Source organism: Portunus trituberculatus, chromosome 50 (genome assembly GCF_017591435.1).
Source record: "Portunus trituberculatus isolate SZX2019 chromosome 50, ASM1759143v1, whole genome shotgun sequence".
NCBI classification, from domain to species: Eukaryota; Metazoa; Arthropoda; class Malacostraca; order Decapoda; family Portunidae; genus Portunus; species Portunus trituberculatus.
This window is the reverse complement of record NC_059304.1, coordinates 25,448,403-25,470,902: the sequence shown is the minus strand read 5'-3', so window position 1 is coordinate 25,470,902 and position 22,500 is coordinate 25,448,403. Positions and strand designations below refer to the sequence as shown.

Sequence of the window (22,500 nt, the reverse complement as noted above, 5' to 3'; positions counted from 1 at the left end):
CTACTTGCGCGAGTCTTTCAACAGTTTACGTATTGGTTCTCCTGTGACGTGGCATACACACACACACACACACACACACTCTCTCTCTCTCTCTCTCTCTCTCAAATAGACAAGTAGACATGCATTTTTTTTGTTGGTTTATTTTATTCTTTTTCCACACCACACCCAGAGTTAAGGTACGTTTTTTTTTTTTTTATAGAGGTTTTACCCTGTAGGCATAATCCTCTCTCAGCTATTTAATCAGACAGTTCTTCGTCAGAAGTGTCCTCCACATTGATAATAAAAGAATCCTCTAAGCAGAACTTGTTGACGCTGTAAATAATTAATCAATTTCTCTTGACATTGAAGGTTGCGAGGGCGAGTAGCGCGGACGAGATATCCACCTTCCATCCTGAGCGACAGGGAGGGGAGGAGTGATTCGATTTGACCTGGGGATTATCAGCGGTCAGGGAGGTTGACCTCACCCATGTCCAACTTTGAAAAGTAGCAACGCTGGAGAGCAGTGGTGCTACATTTTGTGATATCTATACAAAATCATTGTCTTCATTACACTAAAACAATATTCAAAGCTCTCTATACATCCTTATTAGAAATTTGGAGGAATACACTTTTATGACGGTTCATTAAGATGTAAGTTAATAATGAGATCGAAACGTGCTACGATGCTTGGCGACGCCGCAGCCGGGGAATCCCCTTTAGGTCTTCCCCTCAGCGGCCTTCATATTTGAGTCGGACTATAGTGACGCCTGGCGGCCAACAATAACAATAATCCCCGCGCTTTACGATTCATAAATTTTCAATTTTTTTAAAATCTTAAATTGCCTTATAGTGGACTGACGTAAGTGCGAGTTTGACTTAACTCGAGACCAACGTAACCCGGGACCTTACTGTATATATATATATATATATATATATATATATATATATATATATATATATATATATATATATATATATATATATATATATTAGTAGGTAGTAGACAACTACCAAAAGGATAATTTTACTCCCAGCGAAGTCTAATAGCACTAGTTCAGGGAGGGCTGTGAACTTTCCATTAAAGCTAGTTGTGATCTCCCTTTCTGTCTCACAACTCAAGGGGGCAGTCACAACTTAACCTAAATAGACGACTCTCCCTCTTCACACAAAACTATATGCACTTACCACACTCACACACACATCCTTCACTTAAAATTCAAAAATCAAAATTGCAACTCCAAATCCATCCTCGGAATCCCCTTCTGGGGAGGGGACCAGAAATGTCCTGAGGTCGGAATACTCTTTCGGTATCGAGACACCTCCCTCGACTTTTCCTTCTTTAACTTCTGCAACATTCACGGTCTTAGATCTAATTTTCAATCTGTAGAACACCACCTCTCCTCTACTAAACCTCATCTTTTCTTCACCGAAACACAGCTGTCTGAGGCAATTGACAGCTGCCCCTTCTCTGTTCCCTCCTACTTTCTCTATCCTCATTTTCGCTCCAAAGCTGGATGTTGTGTCTATGTACACAATGATTTAACTTGCTCTCGTGCCCACGCTTTCCATTCTTCCAAGCTTTACACCATCTGGCTTCGACTCAATAGTAACTCTCATACTAAATTTATCTGTGCTGTGTATCTCTCCCCTAACTCCTTTGACTATAGTAAATTCTTTGATAAATTTACTTCCAAAGTGCAGCACATTCTGTCCCTCCACCCTTTTGCGGAGATCTCCATCCTTGGAGATTTCATTGTTCACCACCAGCTTTGACTTTCCTCTCCCTTTGCAGACCATCATGGTGAACTAGCTTTCAACTTTGCTATCCTCCATGACCTGGAGCAACTGGTGCAACACCCTAATCGTATTCCTGACCGTCTTGGAGACACGCCCTACATTCTTGATCTCTTCCTTACCTCTAATCCTTTTGCTAATTCTGTTACAGTATCATATCCGTTGGCCCTCTCCGATAACAATCTCATTTCTGTATCTTGTCCTATTTTTCCAATTCCCCCTCAGGATCCTCCAAAATAAAGGTGCCTCTGGCGTTTTGCCTCTGCCAGTTGAGGGGACCTGAAAAGGTTTTATGCTGATTTTCCTTGGAATGATTACTGTTTCTGTGTCAGAGACCCATTTCTTTGTGCTGAACGTATAACAGAGGTGATAGTGTCTGTCATAGAGGTGTACATTCCTCATTCTTTTCCTCAATCTAAACCTTCTAAACATTGGTTTAACATAGCCTGTTCTCGTGCTATACATGATAAAGAGGTTGCTCAAAAAAGGTACTTGAGCCTTCCATCTCCTGAATCTCATGTACTTTATATTTCTGCCCAGAATCATGCCAAGTCTATCCTTCAACTTGCCAAACACGCTTTCATAAACAGAAAATGTCAAAATCTCTCAAACTTAAACTCCCCTCGAGACTTTTGGCATCTGGCCACAAATATCCCCAATAATTTTACTTCTTAATCCTTTCCTCCTTTATTTCATCCTGATGGCACCACTGACATCTCTTCTGTCTCTAAAGCTGAACTCTTCTCTCAAACCTTTGCTAACAACTCCACCTTGAATGAATCTGGGCTTGTTCCTCTCTCTCCTCCTCTCACTGACTATTTCATTTCTTCAACCAAAATTCTTCATAATGATGTTTTCCATGCCTTTTCTGGCCTAAACTCTCGGAATGCTTACGGACCTGATGGGGTCCTTCCTATTGCTCTGAAAACTGTTTCCGTACTTGCACCTTGACTAGCCAAACTCTTTCAGCTATGTCTGTTGACTTCTACCTTTCCTTCTTACTGGATGTTTGCCTACATTCAGCCATTTCCTAAAAAGGATGACCTTTATAATCCTTCAGACTACAGTCTTATAGCTTTAATCTCTTTACACTTTTTTAATCTATCCTAAATAAGAAGATTCTTAAACAACAGTTACTGTACCTTCACAATCTTCTATCTGATCACCGGTATGGATTCCGTCAAGGTCGCTCTACCGGAGATCTTTTGCCGTTCCTTACTGAGTCTTGGTCATCCTCTTTTAGAGATTTCGCTGAAACTTTTGCTGTCGCATTAGACATATCAAAAGTTTCGATAGCGTCTAACAAAAAACTTTGATTTCGAAACTGCCCTCCTACGGTTTCTATCTTTCTTTCTGCAACTTTATCTCAAGTTACTTTCCGACAGTTCTATTGCAGCCGTGGTAGACGGGCACTGTTCTCGTAAATCTATTAACTGTAGTTTTCCTCAGGGTTCTGTCCTGTCACCCACTCTCTTTCTATTATTCATTAATGATATTCTTGACCAAACTTGTTGGCCTATCGACTCCTATGCTAATGTTACCTTCCTATATCTTTCCACGTCCATTCAGAGATGACCAACCCTTCAGGAAGTCATCAGATCACACAGGAACGCCACATAACGCCTGACTTCTGATCTTTCTAAGATTTCTGATTGGGACAGAAAAAAATTAATAGTCGTCAATGCCTTAAAAAAAAAAAAAAAAATATATATATATATATATATATATATATATATATATATATATATATATATATATATATATATATATATATATATACACTTACCGAAACCATAATTTACTCCCAGCAAGGTCGAATACCAGTAGTTCAAGGGGTGCTGTGAACTTTCCATTAAATATAAGCTAGTTGCTCTCTCGCTGAATGTTTCCCTTTGTGTCTCACAACTGAAAGGGGCAGTTACACCCTGCCTTCTAAAGATAATTCTCCTTCTTCACTTAAAACTACATGCACTTACCACACATACACCCTTCACTTAAAATTCAAAATTTAAAAATGGCGACTCCATTCCCAGCCTCGGAGTCCCCTTCTGGGGAGGGAACCATAATTGTTCTCAGGTCGGACTCTTTTTCTTGATGACGACTTTGGATGTCTTGACCCCTCCCTCAACCTTTTTTACATTAACTTCTGGAACATTCGTGGTCTTAGATCTAATTTTTTATTTGTGGAACACCACCCCTCCTCAACTAAACCTCATCTTCTTTTCCTCACCGAAATACAGCTGTCTGAGGCTAGTAGCCCCTTCTCTGTTCCCTCTTACTTTCTCTATTCTCATTTTCATTCGAAAGTTGGATATTGCATCTATGTGCGCAACAACCTAACTTGCTCTCGTGCCCATGCTCTTGAATCTTCTGAGTTTTCCACTATCTGGACTCAACTCAGTAGTCACTCTCTTAGTTAATTTAATCTGTCCTGTCTATCTCCTCCTAGCTCCTCTGACTATAGTAAATTCTTTAACTATTAACTTCCAAAGTGGAGCACATTCTGTTCCTCTATTCTTTCACCGAGATCTCCATTTTTTGAGATTTCAATGTTCACCACCATCTTTTGCTTTTCTCTCCCTTCACTAACCATCATGGTGACTAACCTTCAGCTGTGCTATCTTTCATGACCTAGAGCAACTGGTGCAACACTTTACTCGTATTCCTGACCGTCTTGGAGACACACCCAACATTCTTGATCTCTTCCTTACCTCTAATCCTTCTGCTTATGCTGTTATTCTATCATCTCATTGGGCCCCTCCAATCATAATCTCATTTCTGTATTTTGTCCTATTTCTCCAATACCACCTCAGGATCCCCAAAAGTGGAGGTGCCTCTGGCGTTTTGACAATGAAAGTTAAGGATATTTGAGGAGGTATTAAGCTGATTTTCCCTGGAATGATTACTGTTTCCGTGTCAAAGACCCATTTCTGTATGCTGAACGCATAACAGAGGTGATAGTGTCTGGTGTGGTGGGGTACATTCCTCATTCTTTCTTTCAACGTAAACCTTCTATACCTTAGTTTAACACAGCCTATTCTCATGGTATACATGATAGAGAGATTGCCCATAAGAGATACTTGAGTCTTCCATGTCCTGAATCGCATGCACTTCTATATTTCTGCCCAGAATCATACCAAGTCTGTTTTTCAACTTGCCAAACACTCCTTCATAAATAGAAAATGTCAAAATCTTTGAAACTCAAACTTTCCTTGAGTCTTCTGGCATCTGGCCAAAACGCCTCCAATAACTTGAATTCTTCATCTTTCCCTCCTTTATTTCACCCTGATGGCACCACTGCCATCTCTTCCGTCTCTAAGTTGAACTCTTCTTCCAAACTTTTTTTTTTTTTTACCATGTGGGCTTATCACGGGAATTTATAGGCTAAAGGGGATACATTTTAGGGTACCTCCTATCTCAAAGCCCACCCGCTAGAAAACCATTGCCCCGAGTGAGGAAGCCCAACCTACACTCGGACCGTGGACAGGATTCGAACCCGTGCGCTTGTAGACCCCTCAGACCCCAAAGCACGCATGGTTCCACTGTACCACGGCGGCCCTTTGCTAACAACTCCACCATGAATGATTCTGGGTTTGTCCCTCCCTCTCCTCCTCCCTCTGGCTATTTCATGTCTTCAAACAAAATCTTCGTAATGATGTTTTCCATGCCCTTGCTGGTCTAAACCCTCGGAAGACTTATGGACCTAATGAGGTCCCTCCTATTGTTCTTAAAACCCATGTTTCCGTGCTTGCACCTTGCCTGACTAAACTCTTTCAACTTTGTCTATCGACTTCTACTTTTCTTTCTTGCTGGAAGTTTGCCTACATTCATTCTGTTCCTAAAAAAGGGTGACCGTTCTAATCCCTCGAACTACCGTCCTATAGCTTTGATCTCTTGCTTCTTTACACTTTTTTAATCTATCCTTAATAAGAAGATTCTTAAAACACTGTCACTTCACAATCTTCTATCTGATCGCCTGTATGGCTTCCGTCAAGGTCGCTCTACTGGTGATATTCTGGATTTCCTTACTGAGTCTTGGTCATCCTCATTTAGAGATTTCGCTGAAACTTTTGCTCTCGCATTAGTCATATCAAAAGCTTTTGATAAAGTCTGGCACAAAGCTTTGATTTCAAAACTGCCCTCCTACGGTTGCTATACTTCTCTCTGCAACTTCATTTCAAGTTTCCTTTCCGACCGTTCTATTGCTGCTGTATTAGATGGCCACTGTTCTACTCCTAAAGCTATTAATAATGCAATTTCTCAGGGTTCTGTCTTGTCACCCACTCCCTTTTTATTATTCATTAATGGTCTTAACCAAACTTGTTGCCCTATCTACTCCTACGCTGATGATATCACCCTACGTCTTTCCACGTCCTTTTAGAGACGACCAACCTTTCAGAAAGTCAACTGATCACGCAGGGCCGCCTCAGAACGCCTGACTTCTGATCTTTCTAAGATTTCCGATTGGGCCAGAGAAAATTCAGTAGTTTTAAATGCCTCAAAAACTCAATTCTTCTATCTATCAACTCGACACAACCATCCAGACAACTATCCCCTCTTATTCAATGACACTCAACTGTCTTCCTCTTCCACACTGAATAACCTTGGTCTGTCCTTTACTCATAATCTTAACTGGAAACTTCACATCTCATCTCTTGCTAAAACAGCTTCTATGAAGTTAAGTGTTTTGAGGGGTCTCTGCCAGTTTTTCTCGTCCCTCCAACTGCTAACTCTGTACAAGGGCCTTATCCGCACCTATATGGAGTACCCTTCGCATGTCAGGGGGGTTCCTCTTACACAGTTTTATTAGATACGGTGGAATCAAAAGGATTTTGTCTCATGAACTTCCTTTTGACTAACTGTTTTCAGTCTCTTCCTCACCTCCGAAACCTTGCATCTTTTTCTATCTTTTATCGCTATTTTCATGCTAACTGTTCTACTGATCTTGCCAACTGCATGCCTCCCCTCCTCCTTTGGCCTCGCTACACAAGCGTTTCTTTTTCCTCTCATCCCTCTTCTGTCAAGCTTTCTAATCGAAGAGTTAACTCTCAATCATTCATACCTTTCTCTGGTAAACTCTGGAACTCCCTACCTGCTTCTGTGTTTCCATGTTCCTATGACTTGACTTCTTTTAAGAGGGAGGTATCGAGATGCTTGTTCCTTATTTTTGGCTAACTCTTTACTTTTCTTTTAGGGAACCAGCACTCAAGTGGGCCTTTATATAATATTTTGTTGCCCCAAAAACCGATAGCATTATAAATCTAAAAATTATTAAACCCTAGCGATATGAAAAAAAAAAAGAAAATACCAGTTACTTAGGAAACAGTATGATAAATCAATAATACATAGAACAATTCTATTGTGTACATACATGCATGACAAAGTATTTAGAAAATTACTGTAGAGATTGAAGATGATAAAGATGCTTTTTTTACTCTAAATTTGAAGCTGTTGACTGACAACATATTACATTCACATTTACGAGTAATTGATAGAAGGAGAGTGTTCCAAACTTCAGGACTAAGACACATAATAGAATTTCGAGAGAGAGTAATTCTAAAAAGGAGGACAAACCATATTTATCTGGTTACTTCGAGTGGCACGTGAATGTTCTTTAATAGAAAATATGTAAGCATTATTATTCAATGATTTGAAAATATCAAGTAAAAGAGAATTTAAGAATGTAGCTTAACTTAAGTAAATTTAGATTGGAAAATATTTACTCTGTCGATTCATACTGAGTCTTGTAGAATATCATTTTTTAAAATAGATTAATGGTTTTTAAATAATACATCTAAGAAAGATGGCCATTTACAACCTCAAATAGAAATACAGAATACAGTACATTAATCTAAAGTACGTAACACTAAGTATGATAATGAGTTAACATTGATTCAACAGTTAATTTATCTCTAACACGATACAATATTCCAGTGAGTTTTGATAAAGTTACAGATGCATTAGCAATATTTTCCCTCCAATTTAGATGATCATCAACTGTAACTCCTAAAAATTTTGTAGTTTTAACATGATTAACAATGTGATTATCTAGTTTTACTGGCGATAAATCATGAACCAAAGACCTATTCTGAAACAGCATAACATGTGTTTTATCAATATTCAATTTCAACTTGTTAACTTTAATCCAATTATTGACATTATTTAACTTCTGGGATAATTTTGAGTGAAGAACATGGAGGTCAGAATCAGTGATTGTGAAACTAATGCCATCAGCATACATAGTAAAATGAGCATTACAACTAGAATTTACAAGACATTAATGTAGATTAAGAATAGAATCGGACCTAGTATTGAGCCTTGAGGTACATCCTGTTTGATAAATTTGTACTCAGAAAATATTTTATTACAAAAAACTAATTGTTTGCGGTTAGATAAGTAACTTTTCAAAACATTCAAACACCAATATTATTTAATTTGGCTCGTAAAATATCATGATTTAGTGTGTCAAAAGCTTTGGAAATATCAAGAAACACGCTTGCAATGAAATACTTCCTGTCTAATTCTTTGAAACAAAATTCAAAACCCTTGCTTGTGTAGATATGTTTTTCCTAAATCCAAACTTGCTTTTGGTTATTAGATTATTGTCCTCAAGAAAAGCACAGAGTCGATGTGCAACGGATTTTTCAAAGATCTTACTAATAGATAGTAAAATGAGTAGTAGTCTATAGTTTTCAATTACATTTTTGTCCCCAAACTTGTAAACAGGTCAGGCTTTTGCTATTTATTCGGGGAAAACATCATGACAGAAAGAAAAATTTATAATATGTGTAATTGGAGTCAAAATGCTACCCAGTGTTTGTTTTGATAAAGTGGCCCAGTAATTCCATCAACCCCAGAAGAATTAGATTTTAAGGATTTAATGAACCCCTCAATTTCTGTTTCATCACATGGGAATAGATACATTGAAAAATTAGTTGTGGGTGTACAATAATTACGAATATCAGTGATTGATTATCAGCGTTCGTACAGACAGAGTCAAGGATATTGATAAAGTGATTGTTAAAGGCATTAGCTGTGTTAGAATTTGTAATATTGTTTAGATTAATGGACACATTATTATTAGCTTGACCAGCTCTACCTAAAATTTGTGTTTGTGTGTGTGTGTATGTGCCAGCGTGCGGGAGGGTCCCCAACACCAGGACTGTAACGAGGATCGTCGGGGGCCAGCCTGCTGATCCCCAGGAGTGGCCATGGATATCAGCACTGTTGAGGCCTGGTGACTCTCAGTTCTGCGGCGGCACGCTCATCACTAACCGACACGTTCTGACAGCAGCTCACTGCATCACGCCGTGAGAATCAATCCCATTCATTTCCGTCTCTCTGGCCCATAATCCTGAGCACATCCTGAATGCTTTCAAATAGGTTCTCGTTAAAGTCTCTTTTTTTTTTTTTTTTACCTTGGTTCTAGTGGCAGATTGAAAAAAAAAATCTGAATTTTAACAGGAGAAATGCTTTTGAAAACTTAGCTTTTCATCTGTTTGCCTTTCGAAAATAGTCGTGATGAGAAACCAATGTTTGGGAAAGGTTTTAGTAATAGTACATCATTCCGTGCACTTTAGTTCAGCTCGCACCTCCGTCCTCCCTCTCCTAAACAGTTTCAATGCGAGTGACATCACGGTGCGCCTTGGGGAGTACACCTTCGACACCAACAACGAAACTCTGCATTCTGACTTCACTGTAGCTTCGGCGAAAGTTCATGAGGAATACGATGATGTCACTTACCACAACGACATCGCCATCATCACCTTGGAGCGATCCACTGACTTCAGCAATGACGTGTGGCCCATTTGTCTCCCCGCCCAGGATGAGAATTACGAAGGAATGCAGGGGACGGTGATTGGTGAGTGAGCTTCCTCATAGAGAGAGAGAGAGAGAGAGAGAGAGAGAGAGAGAGAGAGAGAGAGAGAGAAAGTGAAACAGTTTACACAATGAGCCACAGACTTTCTCGAATATTTTTACCAACTTCACACATTATATAATAGTGATTTCTAAGACTTTTCAATCCAATCCTCGCTTTTTTTCATAAGGGTGGGGCACCATTTACTTCAGTGGCCCGGTCTCCTCTGTACTGTTGGAGGTGACAGTGCCGGTGTGGACCAACGAGGAATGCACTGCCAGCTACCCTGACAGGAACATCACGCAGAGGCAATTGTGCGCTGGCGGCAAGGAAGGTGGTAAAGATTCCTGTCAGGTGCGTCTTTTGCTCAGTTTCCTTATTTTTTTTTCAAACGAACTTTCCAACAGGTAAATCTCAAATTTTATCCCTCTAACTTTTATCACATATCGCATAATTATGATTTTCCCTACACAGCTTCTTTCTCCAACCACGTAACTTCCTTCTTTCATAACAGTACACCTCAGACACACACACACACACACACACACACACACACACACACACTTTATCAATTTATAAATTATTATCTTCACCAACAGCATGATTATCTATCATTTAGCCTAATGGCATCAATAGGACATCTTATCTATCCACAGGGAGATAGTGGTGGGCCCTTCTTGATAAAACGCGTCAGTGACCAACGGTGGATAGTAGCGGGAGTGGTGTCTTACGGTCTGCGCTGTGCTGAGGCACAGTATCCTGGTGTGTATACCCGAGTCACAGAGTATTTGGATTGGATTCGACTCAACACGGCGTAAGCATGCCAGACTGTTTCAGTCCCACTTGCTGGCTGATCCTCTGCCTTTACAAATCAGAAAATATGAGAACGCAAAGAATCAACAGCGTAAATCTATACTTGTCGCATCTTTTCAAATAAAGATGAAGGAACATATATAAGAAACAAAAGAAAGTGAAGCGTTTTACTAACCTCAAGTATTATTGAATGATAGAACTTAAGAGATTTGAGCAGGAGCCAGTCTGAAATATTTTTGAAATTTCCCCCTCATCCATTTCTAGCTCTTGAATAAGATGGTGATATTCACCACATTCCAGTCGTTTCATATTTGGTTCATATACCCAATTCTTTTTCCTCATATTATTCAAGGATAAAGATAACATTAATAACTCCTATTTCTTCTCCTCCTGCGTGTCAAGGGACCATAGAGTACTGTCTTCCTTCGCTTCAATAGGAACTAAAGTCAACTCACATCAGCCGCAGCGAGTGTCTCCCCTAGCATCGCGCCCGGTGTAGTGTAGAATCGTGTCTCTCGCGAAATCGTGTACCACCGCTACTGCGCATGCGCTGAAGTGATACTGACTGCCAGACGCACGGTGTAGCGTAGAATCGTGCTCCTCGTGAAATCCAAAGACAATAGATAAAACAAGACTGGAAAGATTGCCATTCACCATAAGAAATTCGTGTCGCCAGTGAAGATGCCAGATACCGCTAGAATAGTGGATAACAGCGCCATCCATTGAGTGAACCGCAAACTAACGCCTTTGTAAACAAACAGCGCCACGATTTCAATAATCGTTTTGAGTTCCTTCCTCCACACACACACACACACGTCGTCGCCGTCGCTGAAAGAGGATGGCTCGTCTCCGGCTGCGGACGGGAAGAAGGAAAATACCTATGGTGTTACAGGGCCCGGGTAACTCAAAGTTAGTGTCCTGTTAATGTCCAACTGTCGCTTAGTGTTGAAAGTGAGGGATATGGATAGTGATCCCTGAGAGGAGAGTGTGGGCGCTGATTGTTTTGGCCGTAATCAGCTGACGATAACAAACATGGCATCTAGACAAGCCAGAGACTTTGAAGGTTTTATAACTACGCCAAAAGAACTGGAGAAATTAGATATGGATGAAAGAATCCAGGCACTGGAAAGTAAGTTCCTAAACATTTTGTCCATAGAAGAAAAACTGGATAGAGTTCTAGCCGAGAATGATTCGTTCAAAAAAGAGATCTATTTGTTAACGTTAGCGAATAAAGAGCTATTGAAGGAAAAAGTAGAGATGGAGAAAGAAAACCAACAACTAAGGAAACAATGTGAAGAGATGAAGGCTAAACTCATGGAAATGGAGATGAAAATATCCGAAGGGGACTTGAGGAAGGAGGAATGCCTTAATCTAATTGATACCAGGATGAAAGAAGTGAACCATGAACATCAGGAGGTACAAAGGTCGTTTAGGAGATAGTAAAAAGCAGGAAGAGGAAAATAAAGGGATTACGCAGAGGGAAATGGTAAAGGCACTAAAGGAAAATGAGTATGTGGTGAGAGATATTGCTGAAAAGAAAAAATGTGTGATCATAATAGGATTGAGGAAGAAACTAACAGGAACTGGCAGGACAGGAGGGATAAGGAAAATGACAGGATTAAGTCTTTACTGAACAAGATCTCTGTGGAAGAAGAGGACCTATATGCTGAGGTAGAAGAAAGTGTGAGATTGGGAGCTTTTGAGGAAGGCAAGAATAGACCATTAAAATTGAAATTAAAGTCTCAGGTGGCAGCGGAGGCCTTGTTGAGGAGGGCTTGGAAACTTAAGGACTCTGAGGAAACCAAAACAATTTACATAAGAAGAAATATGTCACAGGATGAGCGAATGAAAATGAAGGAGCTTGTAACTGAAGTGAAGGAGAGGAATGACGAAAGAACAGAGGAGGAAAAGACCAAGTTTTTGGAGGATGAGAAATGGGAGGCTAAAGAAGTGGTGGATAAAACAGACGGAATAGACATTACATGGAAGAATGAGACTAGGAATGGAATAAAAGTGACTTACACGAACATAGATGGATTTCTGTCTAAGAGGCTAGAATGTATGGATTACCTAAGAAATAACGAACCGGACATAATGTGTGTAGTGGAAACAAAGCTAAGGCCCGAAATAAAGCTAGACTGGTTTGTTGTAAAACACTACAAAGTATGGAGAAATGATAGAAAAAATAAAGGAGGTGGTGGTATAATGGTTCTTACTAAGGAAGATCTGATAGTGAAGGAGGTGAACTATAGTAAGAGAAATGAGGAAGTGATAAGTATGCTTATAACAGATGGCAAGAGGGACATTAATATTATAACAGTATACATACCACCCAGAACCAGTGCTTGGGAATATGAACAGTACCAAATGGTGATGAGAAATACTCTAGACAGAATGAAGCAAGAACTCATCAGAAAGGATAGAGTGATGATAGTTGGAGACTTTAATTGCAAAGAAATAGTGTGGGAAGACTACGAAGTGGTGAACGGTGGTGAGTGGGCAGAAGAATTGTTAAAGGTAGCAACAAATAACTTGATGACACAGTGGGTGAGATCACCAACAAGGTGCAGGGGACAAGATGTTGCAGCAAGGTTGGATTTGGTATTTACCAGGGCATCTCTAAAAGAGGAAATTGAACATGAATGTCCCTTGGGGAAAAGCGATCATGATGTCCTAAGCTTTGAGCTGGATACGGAATTAAGCACGAATAAGATTGTGGAACGCAGGAGGAAAAATTAAATTATACTAGGGCAAATTATAACCATATAAGGGAGTTCTTTAATGAAATTGACTGGTCCGTGGTATACCAGGAAAGGGATATGCAATTGAAATACGATAAATTTATGGATTTGTATAACTCTGCTGTGAAAAAGTTTGTGCCATATCACAGAAAGAGGACTTTAAATAATAAACAGTGGTTTAATAGAAATTGTGAAGAAGCAAAAAAGAACAAAGAAAAGGCATGGAAGAAACTTAAGAAAAACAGTGATGTATTATCAAGAGAAGTCTACAAAACAGCAAGGAATAGATATGTTGAAGTAAGGAGAACAGCACAGAAGGAATATGAACAGAGGGTGGTGGAAAACTGTGATAGTGACCCAAAATGTTTTACAAATTCATAAATGGAAAACTAAATAAAAGGGAGGCAATAGAAAAGGTAAAAAACAGGGAAGAAGTATATGAAGATGCTGGAGATATAGCTGAAATTTTGAACGACAACTTTTGCAAAGTGTTTACAAAGGAGGAGCATTTTATGGGAGGAAGGCCTACGGAAATAAAGCAAATGCAGGACATCATGGTTACTAAGGAAGATGTAAGGAAAATTATAAGCAATCTGGATATTAATAAATCAATGGGGCCTGATGGCATATCTGGGAGGTTGCTAAATGAATGTAAGGATCAATTGTTGAACCCCGTATTTGATATTGTGGAAACCTCCATACGAACAGGATTAGTCCCGAAAGAGTGGAAAAGAGCTGACATTGTGCCTATATATAAGAATGGTAGTAGAATGGAACCGCTAAATTATAGACCAGTATCGTTGACTAGTATATTGTGCAAGGTATGTGAAGAAGTAATTAAAGCTAAGTGGAGTGAGTATCTAGAAAGTGAAAACATTCTGAGTGAAAGGCAGTTTGGTTTCAGAAAAGGAAGATCGTGCGTATCCAATTTATTATGTTTTTATTCAAGAGTGACTGACATACTACAACATAGAGAGGGATGGGTGGATGCTATCTACCTGGACTTGAGAAAGGCCTTTGATAAAGTACCACACAATAGACTGATGTGGAAACTAAAGATGATTGGAGGAGTAAATGATAAACTAGCAAAATGGATGGAAAATTACTTAATGGGAAGAGAAATGAGAACAGTGGTGAGAGGAAGGAAGTCCGAGTGGAAGAAGGTAACCAGTGGAGTTCCACAAGGGTCAGTGCTGGGTCCCATCATGTTTTTGATTTATGTTAATGATATGCCAGTAGGAATTGACAGTTACATGAACATGTTTGCGGACGATACTAAAATTATGAGGAGAGTAAAGAATGTGGAAGATTGTAACAAGTTACAGGAAGATCTTGATAAAATATATGAGTGGAGTAAGGAGTGGCAGATGGAATTTAATATAGACAAGACCCATGTTATGAAAATGGGAAGAAGTAGATACAGACCAAACAGGGATTACAGGCTGGGTGATGAGAAAATTAAAGAGACCAATGAGGAGAAAGACTTAGGAGTAACCGTGCAAAACACTTTGTCACCGGAGAAACACATTAACAAGATTTTTGGAAAACATACAACATGCTTCAAAATATTGGCCTTGCATTCCACTACCTAGATGAAGGAATGATGAAGAAGATATTATGTACCTTAATAAGACCCCAGTTAGAATATGCAGCATGTGTCTGGTCACCGCATATGAAGAAAAATGTGAAGAAGGTGGAAAGGGTACAGAGGCTGGCAACAAGGATGGTACCAGGACTCAGGAGTTAGACTATGAGGAAAGACTGAGGAAGCTGGGGCTGACCACATTAGAAGAGAGAAGAACAAGAGGAGACATGATAACTATGTATAAATTGGTGAACAAGATTGACATACTGGACAGAGAGTTGATAAAGGTGACCACAAGTAATCATCTCCGAGGACATGGAAAAAAGCTAATAAAGGACATCTGTCTAAATGACGTGAGAAAATACAGTTTCCCGCATCGTAGCATTGATAAGTGGAATAAACTGAGCAGTGATGTCGTTGACGCGGTGTGTGTCAATCAGATGAAAGAGAGATATGACAGGAATGGACAAGAAGACAGGTCACAGAGAGCTTAGCTCGGGCCCTGTAATACACAAATAGGTAAATACAAATAGGTAAATACACACACACACACACAAACACACACTACCAATAATGTACTGTAGTACAGTACATATTTACTTCATCCACCTGTGACCCCGTTCAAGCTCCCTTGTATCCAACTTGAGTTATAAGTATATCATAGAGATATATGTATATTGTACATGTGCGATAACTATTTATAATTAGGGAGTCGACACACACACACACACACACATACACACACACGGTAGCTCAGTGGTTAGAGCGCTGGCTTCACATGCCAGAGGACCGGGGTTCGATTCCCTGGTCGGGTGGAGAAATTTGGGTGTGTCTCCTTTCACGTGTAGCCCCTGTTCACTTAGCAGTGAGTAGGTACGGGATGTAAATCGAGGAGTTGTGACCTTGTTGTCCCGGTGTGTGGTGTGTGCCTGGTCTCAGGACAATCTGAAGATCGGAAATAATGAGCTCTGAGCTCGTTCCGTAGGGTAACGTCTGGCTGTTTCTTCAGAGACTGCAGCAGATCAAACAAACAGTGAAACACACACATACACACACACACACACATAATGAGCTCTCAGATCGCACCGTAATGGGCAACGTCTGGCTGTCTCGTTAGAGACTGCAGCAGATGAAACAGTGAACACACACACACACACACACACACACACACGTCGCCTCACTATTTATAAATAGTTATCGCACATGTACAATATACATATATCTCTATGATATACTTATAACTCAAGTTGGATACAAGGGAGTTTGAACGGGGTCACAGGTGGATGAAGTAATTATGTACTGTACTACAGTACATTATTGGTAGTGTGTGTGTGTGTGTGTGTTTATTTACCTATAGTTGTGCTGTACAGCATGGCACATTATCATGTCTCCATATCTATAGCTATGCATCTAGCTTGTCTTTAAAGATGTGTATGGTGGTTGCAGTAACCACCCTTTCACTTATTTCACTTAAGCTATTCCAGATATCCACTGTTCTGTGTGTGTGTGTGTGTGTGTGTGTGTGTGTGTGTGTGTGTGTGTGTGTGTGTGTGTGTGTGTGTGTGTGTGTACTTTATTTATAATGTACTTAGGTAAATTACATGTCACCTACTTAGTTACATATTTTCAAATTGGTTCAAACAAGCCAAATTACAGATTATATATATATATATATATATATATATATATATATATATATATATATATATATATATATATATATATATATATGTATATATTGTGATGGGCACCGTCTTAATCCCCTTTAATTTATTGTTTCATTATATGTGTAGCCTATGCCACCCATCGCGGGCCCCTCGGGCTGTTCTGCTGAGCAGACAACCCACCTCCCTCTTCTTGCTTCTCGTTGCGAGTGGGACTCAGTACAGAGTTAGCCTTCAGCGGAGATAGACACGCACCCTCGTCGGTCTGGCACAGTGTTAGGGAGATTCATGTTGCTGGGCTTCTCTTGTTACTCATAAGTCATCGGTTGGGGAGTTGTGCCCTCCTGTTGAGTAGCTGGCTTGCCACTGGGTAGACCGTGACTGTTAGAGCAACGGGCTTGTTACTCTAGGAGAAGTGTAGTTGGTTTGGCTGCACTTCTGTTTTGCGTCCGTCCTGTATTGTGGCGGCAACGCGTGGGAGAGACGCGACATTGTCTCGTCCTGTTTGTCGTTGTGGTGGCCGTGGTCACCAGTGGGTTTCGTGGGCGGCTGTGTGCCCCCATCATCTGTTGTATGGTATCAATAGTATACTGTTTATAATACCGGCCAGTCTTCAACGGAGTTAACACGTACGATCTCGGCACAGTAAGAGACACGTGTGGCTGGACTGTGCTTTATAAGTACTCATTAGTCATCGGTCGGAGAGTTGTGCCCTCCTGTTGAGTAGCTGGCTTGCTACTGGGTAGACCGTGACTGTTAGAGCAACGGGCTTGTTGCTCTGGGAGAGGTGGAGTAAGTTTGGCTGCATTTCTCGTGCGTTCATCCACTCGGGTGGAGCGACGCGGAGGGACGTGTTATTGTTTCGTCCTGTTTTTTGCTGTTAGCGGTTGTAGTCACCAGTGGGGTTTGGTGGGCGGCTGTGTGCCCCCACCATCTTTTGTATAGTTTCAGTAGAGTACTATATTGTAGTGGTAGTAGCCACGCACACTATTGAATGCTGAGAGGCTTCATGTCGGCCAGTGGTGCGTAGTTGTCGTCCGCCAGACTTGTCTGCGACGAGCATTTGGACTCAGTGTATAGTGGTTGTCACCCGTAGGTGATGTCTGGGCTTGTGTGTACATCACCGGATGTGCTGTACACATCATATATTGCAGTAGTAGTAGGCCAGGGATGTCAGTCTAACAGGTGTTAGTAAGCACTTGTTGTAGTAGGATAGTATAGTAATATATATACTGCGCGTGTTGTCACAGTCTGTGATTCATCACCGTCTGTGGACAAGGCGTGCGGAGAGGCATTAATACTTCATAGAGAAGTGGGTGGAATTGTCCTTGTGGGCGGTTTCTCTAGGGGGTATTAAGGCCTCGCCCTGTTACACATAGCATCTACCATTTATAAATTCTACTTGGTTGGGTACAGGAGGAGAAGGAGTTGCTGAGGAGATTCCCTTACAGTTGGGGAAATTATACTCTGTTGGCGACCTTGAAAGAACCTGAGGGTTACGGTGGCTGTGAGTTATAGTAGTGGGGACTCTGTGGAGTGTTTCATAATCCCCACTGTACTGACCGTAACAAAGTTGGCGATTTTGCCAGAATAACAGTCTAGTGAGCTGTAGCAGTTAACCGCAGCCGTGTGGCGTACGTAACAAAATATATATATATATATATATATATATATATATATATATATATATATATATATATATATATATATACATACATACATACATACATACATACAAACTCCATTAATTCGGCTCTTAATACTCTCAAAAGGCCAGAAATCCAGATTTTTAAGGCCAAAAAATACCAATTAAAATCAGGAAAAAAAATCAAAGTTGCACAGAGTATGTTTTTTGTAGTTGAATTCTTCATTTTCTTTCATTTATATGGAAATACAGAACAGTGTTTGATATGCATACTTTATGTACTGAAAAGAGATAAAACAGTATGCTGAAAATATGAAATATTCCTGTATTTTGTAACTGTTGTGATTGGTGTTTTTTGTTGGCGTTGTGTACTGCACAGTAAGAAAGTAATATGCGTACGTACTGTACCTGTTTATTGCTCTACACATGGATTACTTCTGCATATTAATGGTAAATACAAACACAATGTTTTTGTAAGTCATATTTTTTTATTTATTTGCCAATTTTGAGTGCAATGAATTTTTTTTAAGTGTTATCCAGAAATCTGGAATTCTCATGAAAGGAAAAGCACATATCTAAGCAAGTTTAATAAGTTCATTGGAAATTATAAACATAAACAATTACCAAAACAACAGGCCTAGATTTTAGAATGAAAGCTGTTACAAATATAGCAGAAGCAGGCAAGCATAAGCAAACAAATATCATGAAGGTTTATACTGATTTGTACAGGTCTCAACCAAATCAAGTATACTACGATCCACATGTTAAACACCAGTACTTACCTGTCATGATCTTTAGGAAAGCGATGAAAGACCAAGTGTGGGTGGGTACCCTTTGTCCTGCAACAAATAACACATGGATGCCCCACTCTAGTGTTCATTTTTGCGGATTTTTTGAGAACATGCAGCGTGTAACCTGTCACTCTGTGGGCCCACTTGTTTGAGTGTTGACACATGTAAACATGCAGACGGTTCAACGGTGCTGATCTTGATCTTAAGCTGCAACAGCAGCGCCATCGCGTGAGTGAACCGCAAACAAGAAGAGTTGCCAGTTTCCCTAGGCTACACGGTAAATTGACGCTTTCCAGTCTTGTTTATTCATATAGTCTTTGGTGAAATCTTGCGCCAAGCCAGACGCACGACTCTTTCAGACCGACTCGCAGGCCGCAGCCTCACTCACACTCTATAGTCTGACCAGCCTTAATTTACGGCCATGGGGGGGGCGAGCGTCTCTGTACAGTGTTGCCACGTTTTCACTACTGTTGTTCTGTTAATCTCTTTCTCTTACTAAAGATTCAAAGGTAAGCAGAGAGTCATTTATAATTGTGTATATATATATATATATATATATATATATATATATATATATATATATATATATATATATATATATATATATATATATATATATATATATATATATATATATATATATATATATATATATATATATATATATATATATATATAAGTGAGTAGCACGAGGTCAGTCACGTCACCACCACAATGTGTCAAGGCCACCAGCTGGGTGTGGAAGAGTTGCCGCTCACAAGTGAATAAGGCTTTTTTTTCTTTCACTTGGTATTGGCATATACCTACTATTTTGTAAAAATAGAAAGTATGAATGCGATTATGCCTCACCCTTGAAATTACTGTAAAAGCCAGTAAATGTGAGCATTTTATCTTATAATTATAGCAACATCTGGTACTACAAGGTGAGGCTATTCGGCCTGGCCAGGCTGGGTTCATCAGTATTGCCGCCACTCACAAGACTTCTACAATTTTTTTTTTCTTACTTTGGATAATATATTATTTCTTTTTTCCATGCTCATTATCTTATATCTGTAACGCTGATATTATTACACACCCTAAACATACGCTAAGTACCATTATAAGTTACTACAGTTGATATCAGCAACACTGTTGAATATGTATGCCATGTTTGTATGGTACTATATAGTTTTTTATGCATATGATGGTTACTGTTGATTCAGCCATCTATATACACAAGTCAAAATTTTATACATCTGAATTGATGGTGTTTGCGATGCCTTGTACACCAATAACTTCCATTTCACATCGCATTTTTTGGAAACGTGGCAGAACTGTAGAGATACCCTCGCCCCACCATAGCCGTAAATTAAGCCCGGTCAGACTATAGTTGCTCTCTTGATTTCAAGGGGTGGGTTGTTATTCTCGTGAGAGCTCGTTGTTCAACTTGAGTAATCTGATTGTACTGCTGTTTATCTTCTCCCAGAAGATCATTAATTATGGATGCTTTCAAGTCGTGAGTACTTATGAATCTTGTTTTCTTCTATTGAAAGTGGATTTATGCATTTATCCACTTAATTTTCTCGCTGCCGAATAACCCCATAGTCCCGCGTTTCTCCCAACAAGAGTCCACAGTCCCGCATGGGCCGTTTCCACCAAACACATCCTTCACTGAGACTTGAAGATCTGTAGATCTGTGCTAACCTACTACATACCCTAGTTCCATAAAATAGCCAGCTCCTGTAATACCACAGTGTCCAAGGGTAGCCAACTAGGTGACACTAAATTAGCCAAAAGGCAACCTAGTTGGGGGCTGTGGCTCTCTGGACTCCACAGGAATACTAACCTAATAAAACCTTCACAGGGGCACAAGACAAGGAGTATGTTGTATTTGTAGTACTTGACATACCATGGTGTGATGGTATTGTCAGGTGAAAGGTTTAGAATTAACAAATATATAGGTATATACATATTCGTAATTAGTTTGTGATGCATGTATGTGAGGTTCAAAAGGGAGCGCGACGTTTCGTACCCACGACGATTCGTACACAAGTAAAAACGATGTTTCGTGCACAAGGAAAACGATGTTTTGTACACAAGAAAACGATGATTCGTACACTCGGAAAACAATTGCTATGTTCAGGCTGTCGACCACTCCTAGTGTTTACTACATGTAATTTCTTATAAGTAATTGTGTAGATGGAATGGTAATTTACTTGAATGATACATGGTTGTACGTTTTAAAGTCTTAATGAGAGTTGTGAACTCTTTCAATAATATATTATTAAAAACAATTTGAATACCAAAGTAATTGCTCTACCAACTCTGAGTAGGTCTGTATATGTTAGTCATTAACTAAATCCAGACAATATGGATGCGTTCCGCGCGGCCAACAACTGTTCACTATTAACTAACAGTGACCGGAACGAATTCGCCTGCTGGCAATTAGCGGCAGCTAACAGATTTCCTGGTGCAGCACATAATTACTTGCTGCATAGCTCTTGATGACGCTCAATGTCTTTCTATGACGTAAATAGCCAATAGCAGCTGACACACTTGTAAAAAGACGGCAGGTTTCCCTCTTCCAAGGTTTGTTACAAACAAAACAGCTGACAGGGAGGAGCTAACACCTACCGGAGCTGCTAGCTGCTCCGAGCTAACTGTTAGCACTTGTCAATTTATAAATCAGCTAAAAATTGCAAACAATTTACAAAGTGACTAAAGTTTTGGTAGATTTTCTTGGTATATTGACTGAAATGAATCCTGGTATGGGAAAGATCACAAATCTTCAAAGCCAAAGCTCAAACAGCTGAGCTACTGTGCCCCTTGTGCACGCGCCGCGCGCGCGCGCTGTGTGTGTGTGTGTGTGTGTGTGTGTGTGTGTGTGTGTGTGTGTGTGTGTGTTAATAAAAAAAAAAGTGATATGACCAAATCGGCAGCCTCAGACTGAGTTCGAAGCTTATTAATGTATTGGTATATTGACTAATATGGAGTAATGTACTGCAGGTGAACAAACATAGTTGAGTAAAATTTTATTTTCTAAAACCTATGTGACGATAGAATGTAAATGTAAAAAAAGGCTGAATAAAAGTGTGTGTGTGTGTGTGTGTGTGTGTGTGTGTGTGTGTGTGTGTGTGTGTGTGTGTGTGTGTGTGTCCAGTACAGACGTCTGGGGCTGGACAGCAGGAGAGTACAGTTGTGTGTTGGCCTTGTCCCTGGCATTGTTGTCCCACGAGTTGCACTTAGTTTGAAGTAGATATGGCGTGTTCTCAGGAAGCGGATTTTTTTACAAGAAAGTGATGATGAAGAATAACTTTGATTCTAAGTCATTACTACTGACCAAAATTGAGTACTACAATCTGATAGAGGAACCCAGAGAAGCAGCATCAGCAAAATAATAAATGAAAGTGTGTTACGGTCAGACCAATTTTATCAAAGGACACACACACACACACACACACACTCACACTCACACTCACACTCACGGGGCAGTGAGCTCAGCTGTTTTAGCTCTGGCTTTGAAAATTTGTGATCTTTCCCATACCAGGATTCATTTTAGTCAATATACCATGGCTTCTGCTCCGTGCTCGAATTGTGCCAAGGAAGTTAGGCCCAGGCAAGAGGCCTTGGAGTGCGATATTTGCAAACTTT

The 22,500-nt window shown here is 40.0% G+C and overlaps 1 protein-coding gene across 1 annotated transcript in view; it reads left to right on the top strand.

Annotated features, from left to right (window-relative positions):
- The window catches only part of LOC123500099 (proclotting enzyme-like), a 19,175-nt gene extending 8,574 nt beyond the window's left edge, over window positions 1–10,601 (top strand). The window contains exons 7-10 of the mRNA XM_045248757.1: window positions 8,909–9,083; window positions 9,390–9,634; window positions 9,822–9,985; window positions 10,288–10,601. Coding sequence (XP_045104692.1) covers window positions 8,909–9,083; window positions 9,390–9,634; window positions 9,822–9,985; window positions 10,288–10,449 — 746 coding nt within the window. The 3' untranslated portion in view covers window positions 10,450–10,601. The remainder of the gene's footprint in view (window positions 1–8,908; window positions 9,084–9,389; window positions 9,635–9,821; window positions 9,986–10,287) is intronic.
- Window positions 10,602–22,500: the final 11,899 nt, after the last annotated feature.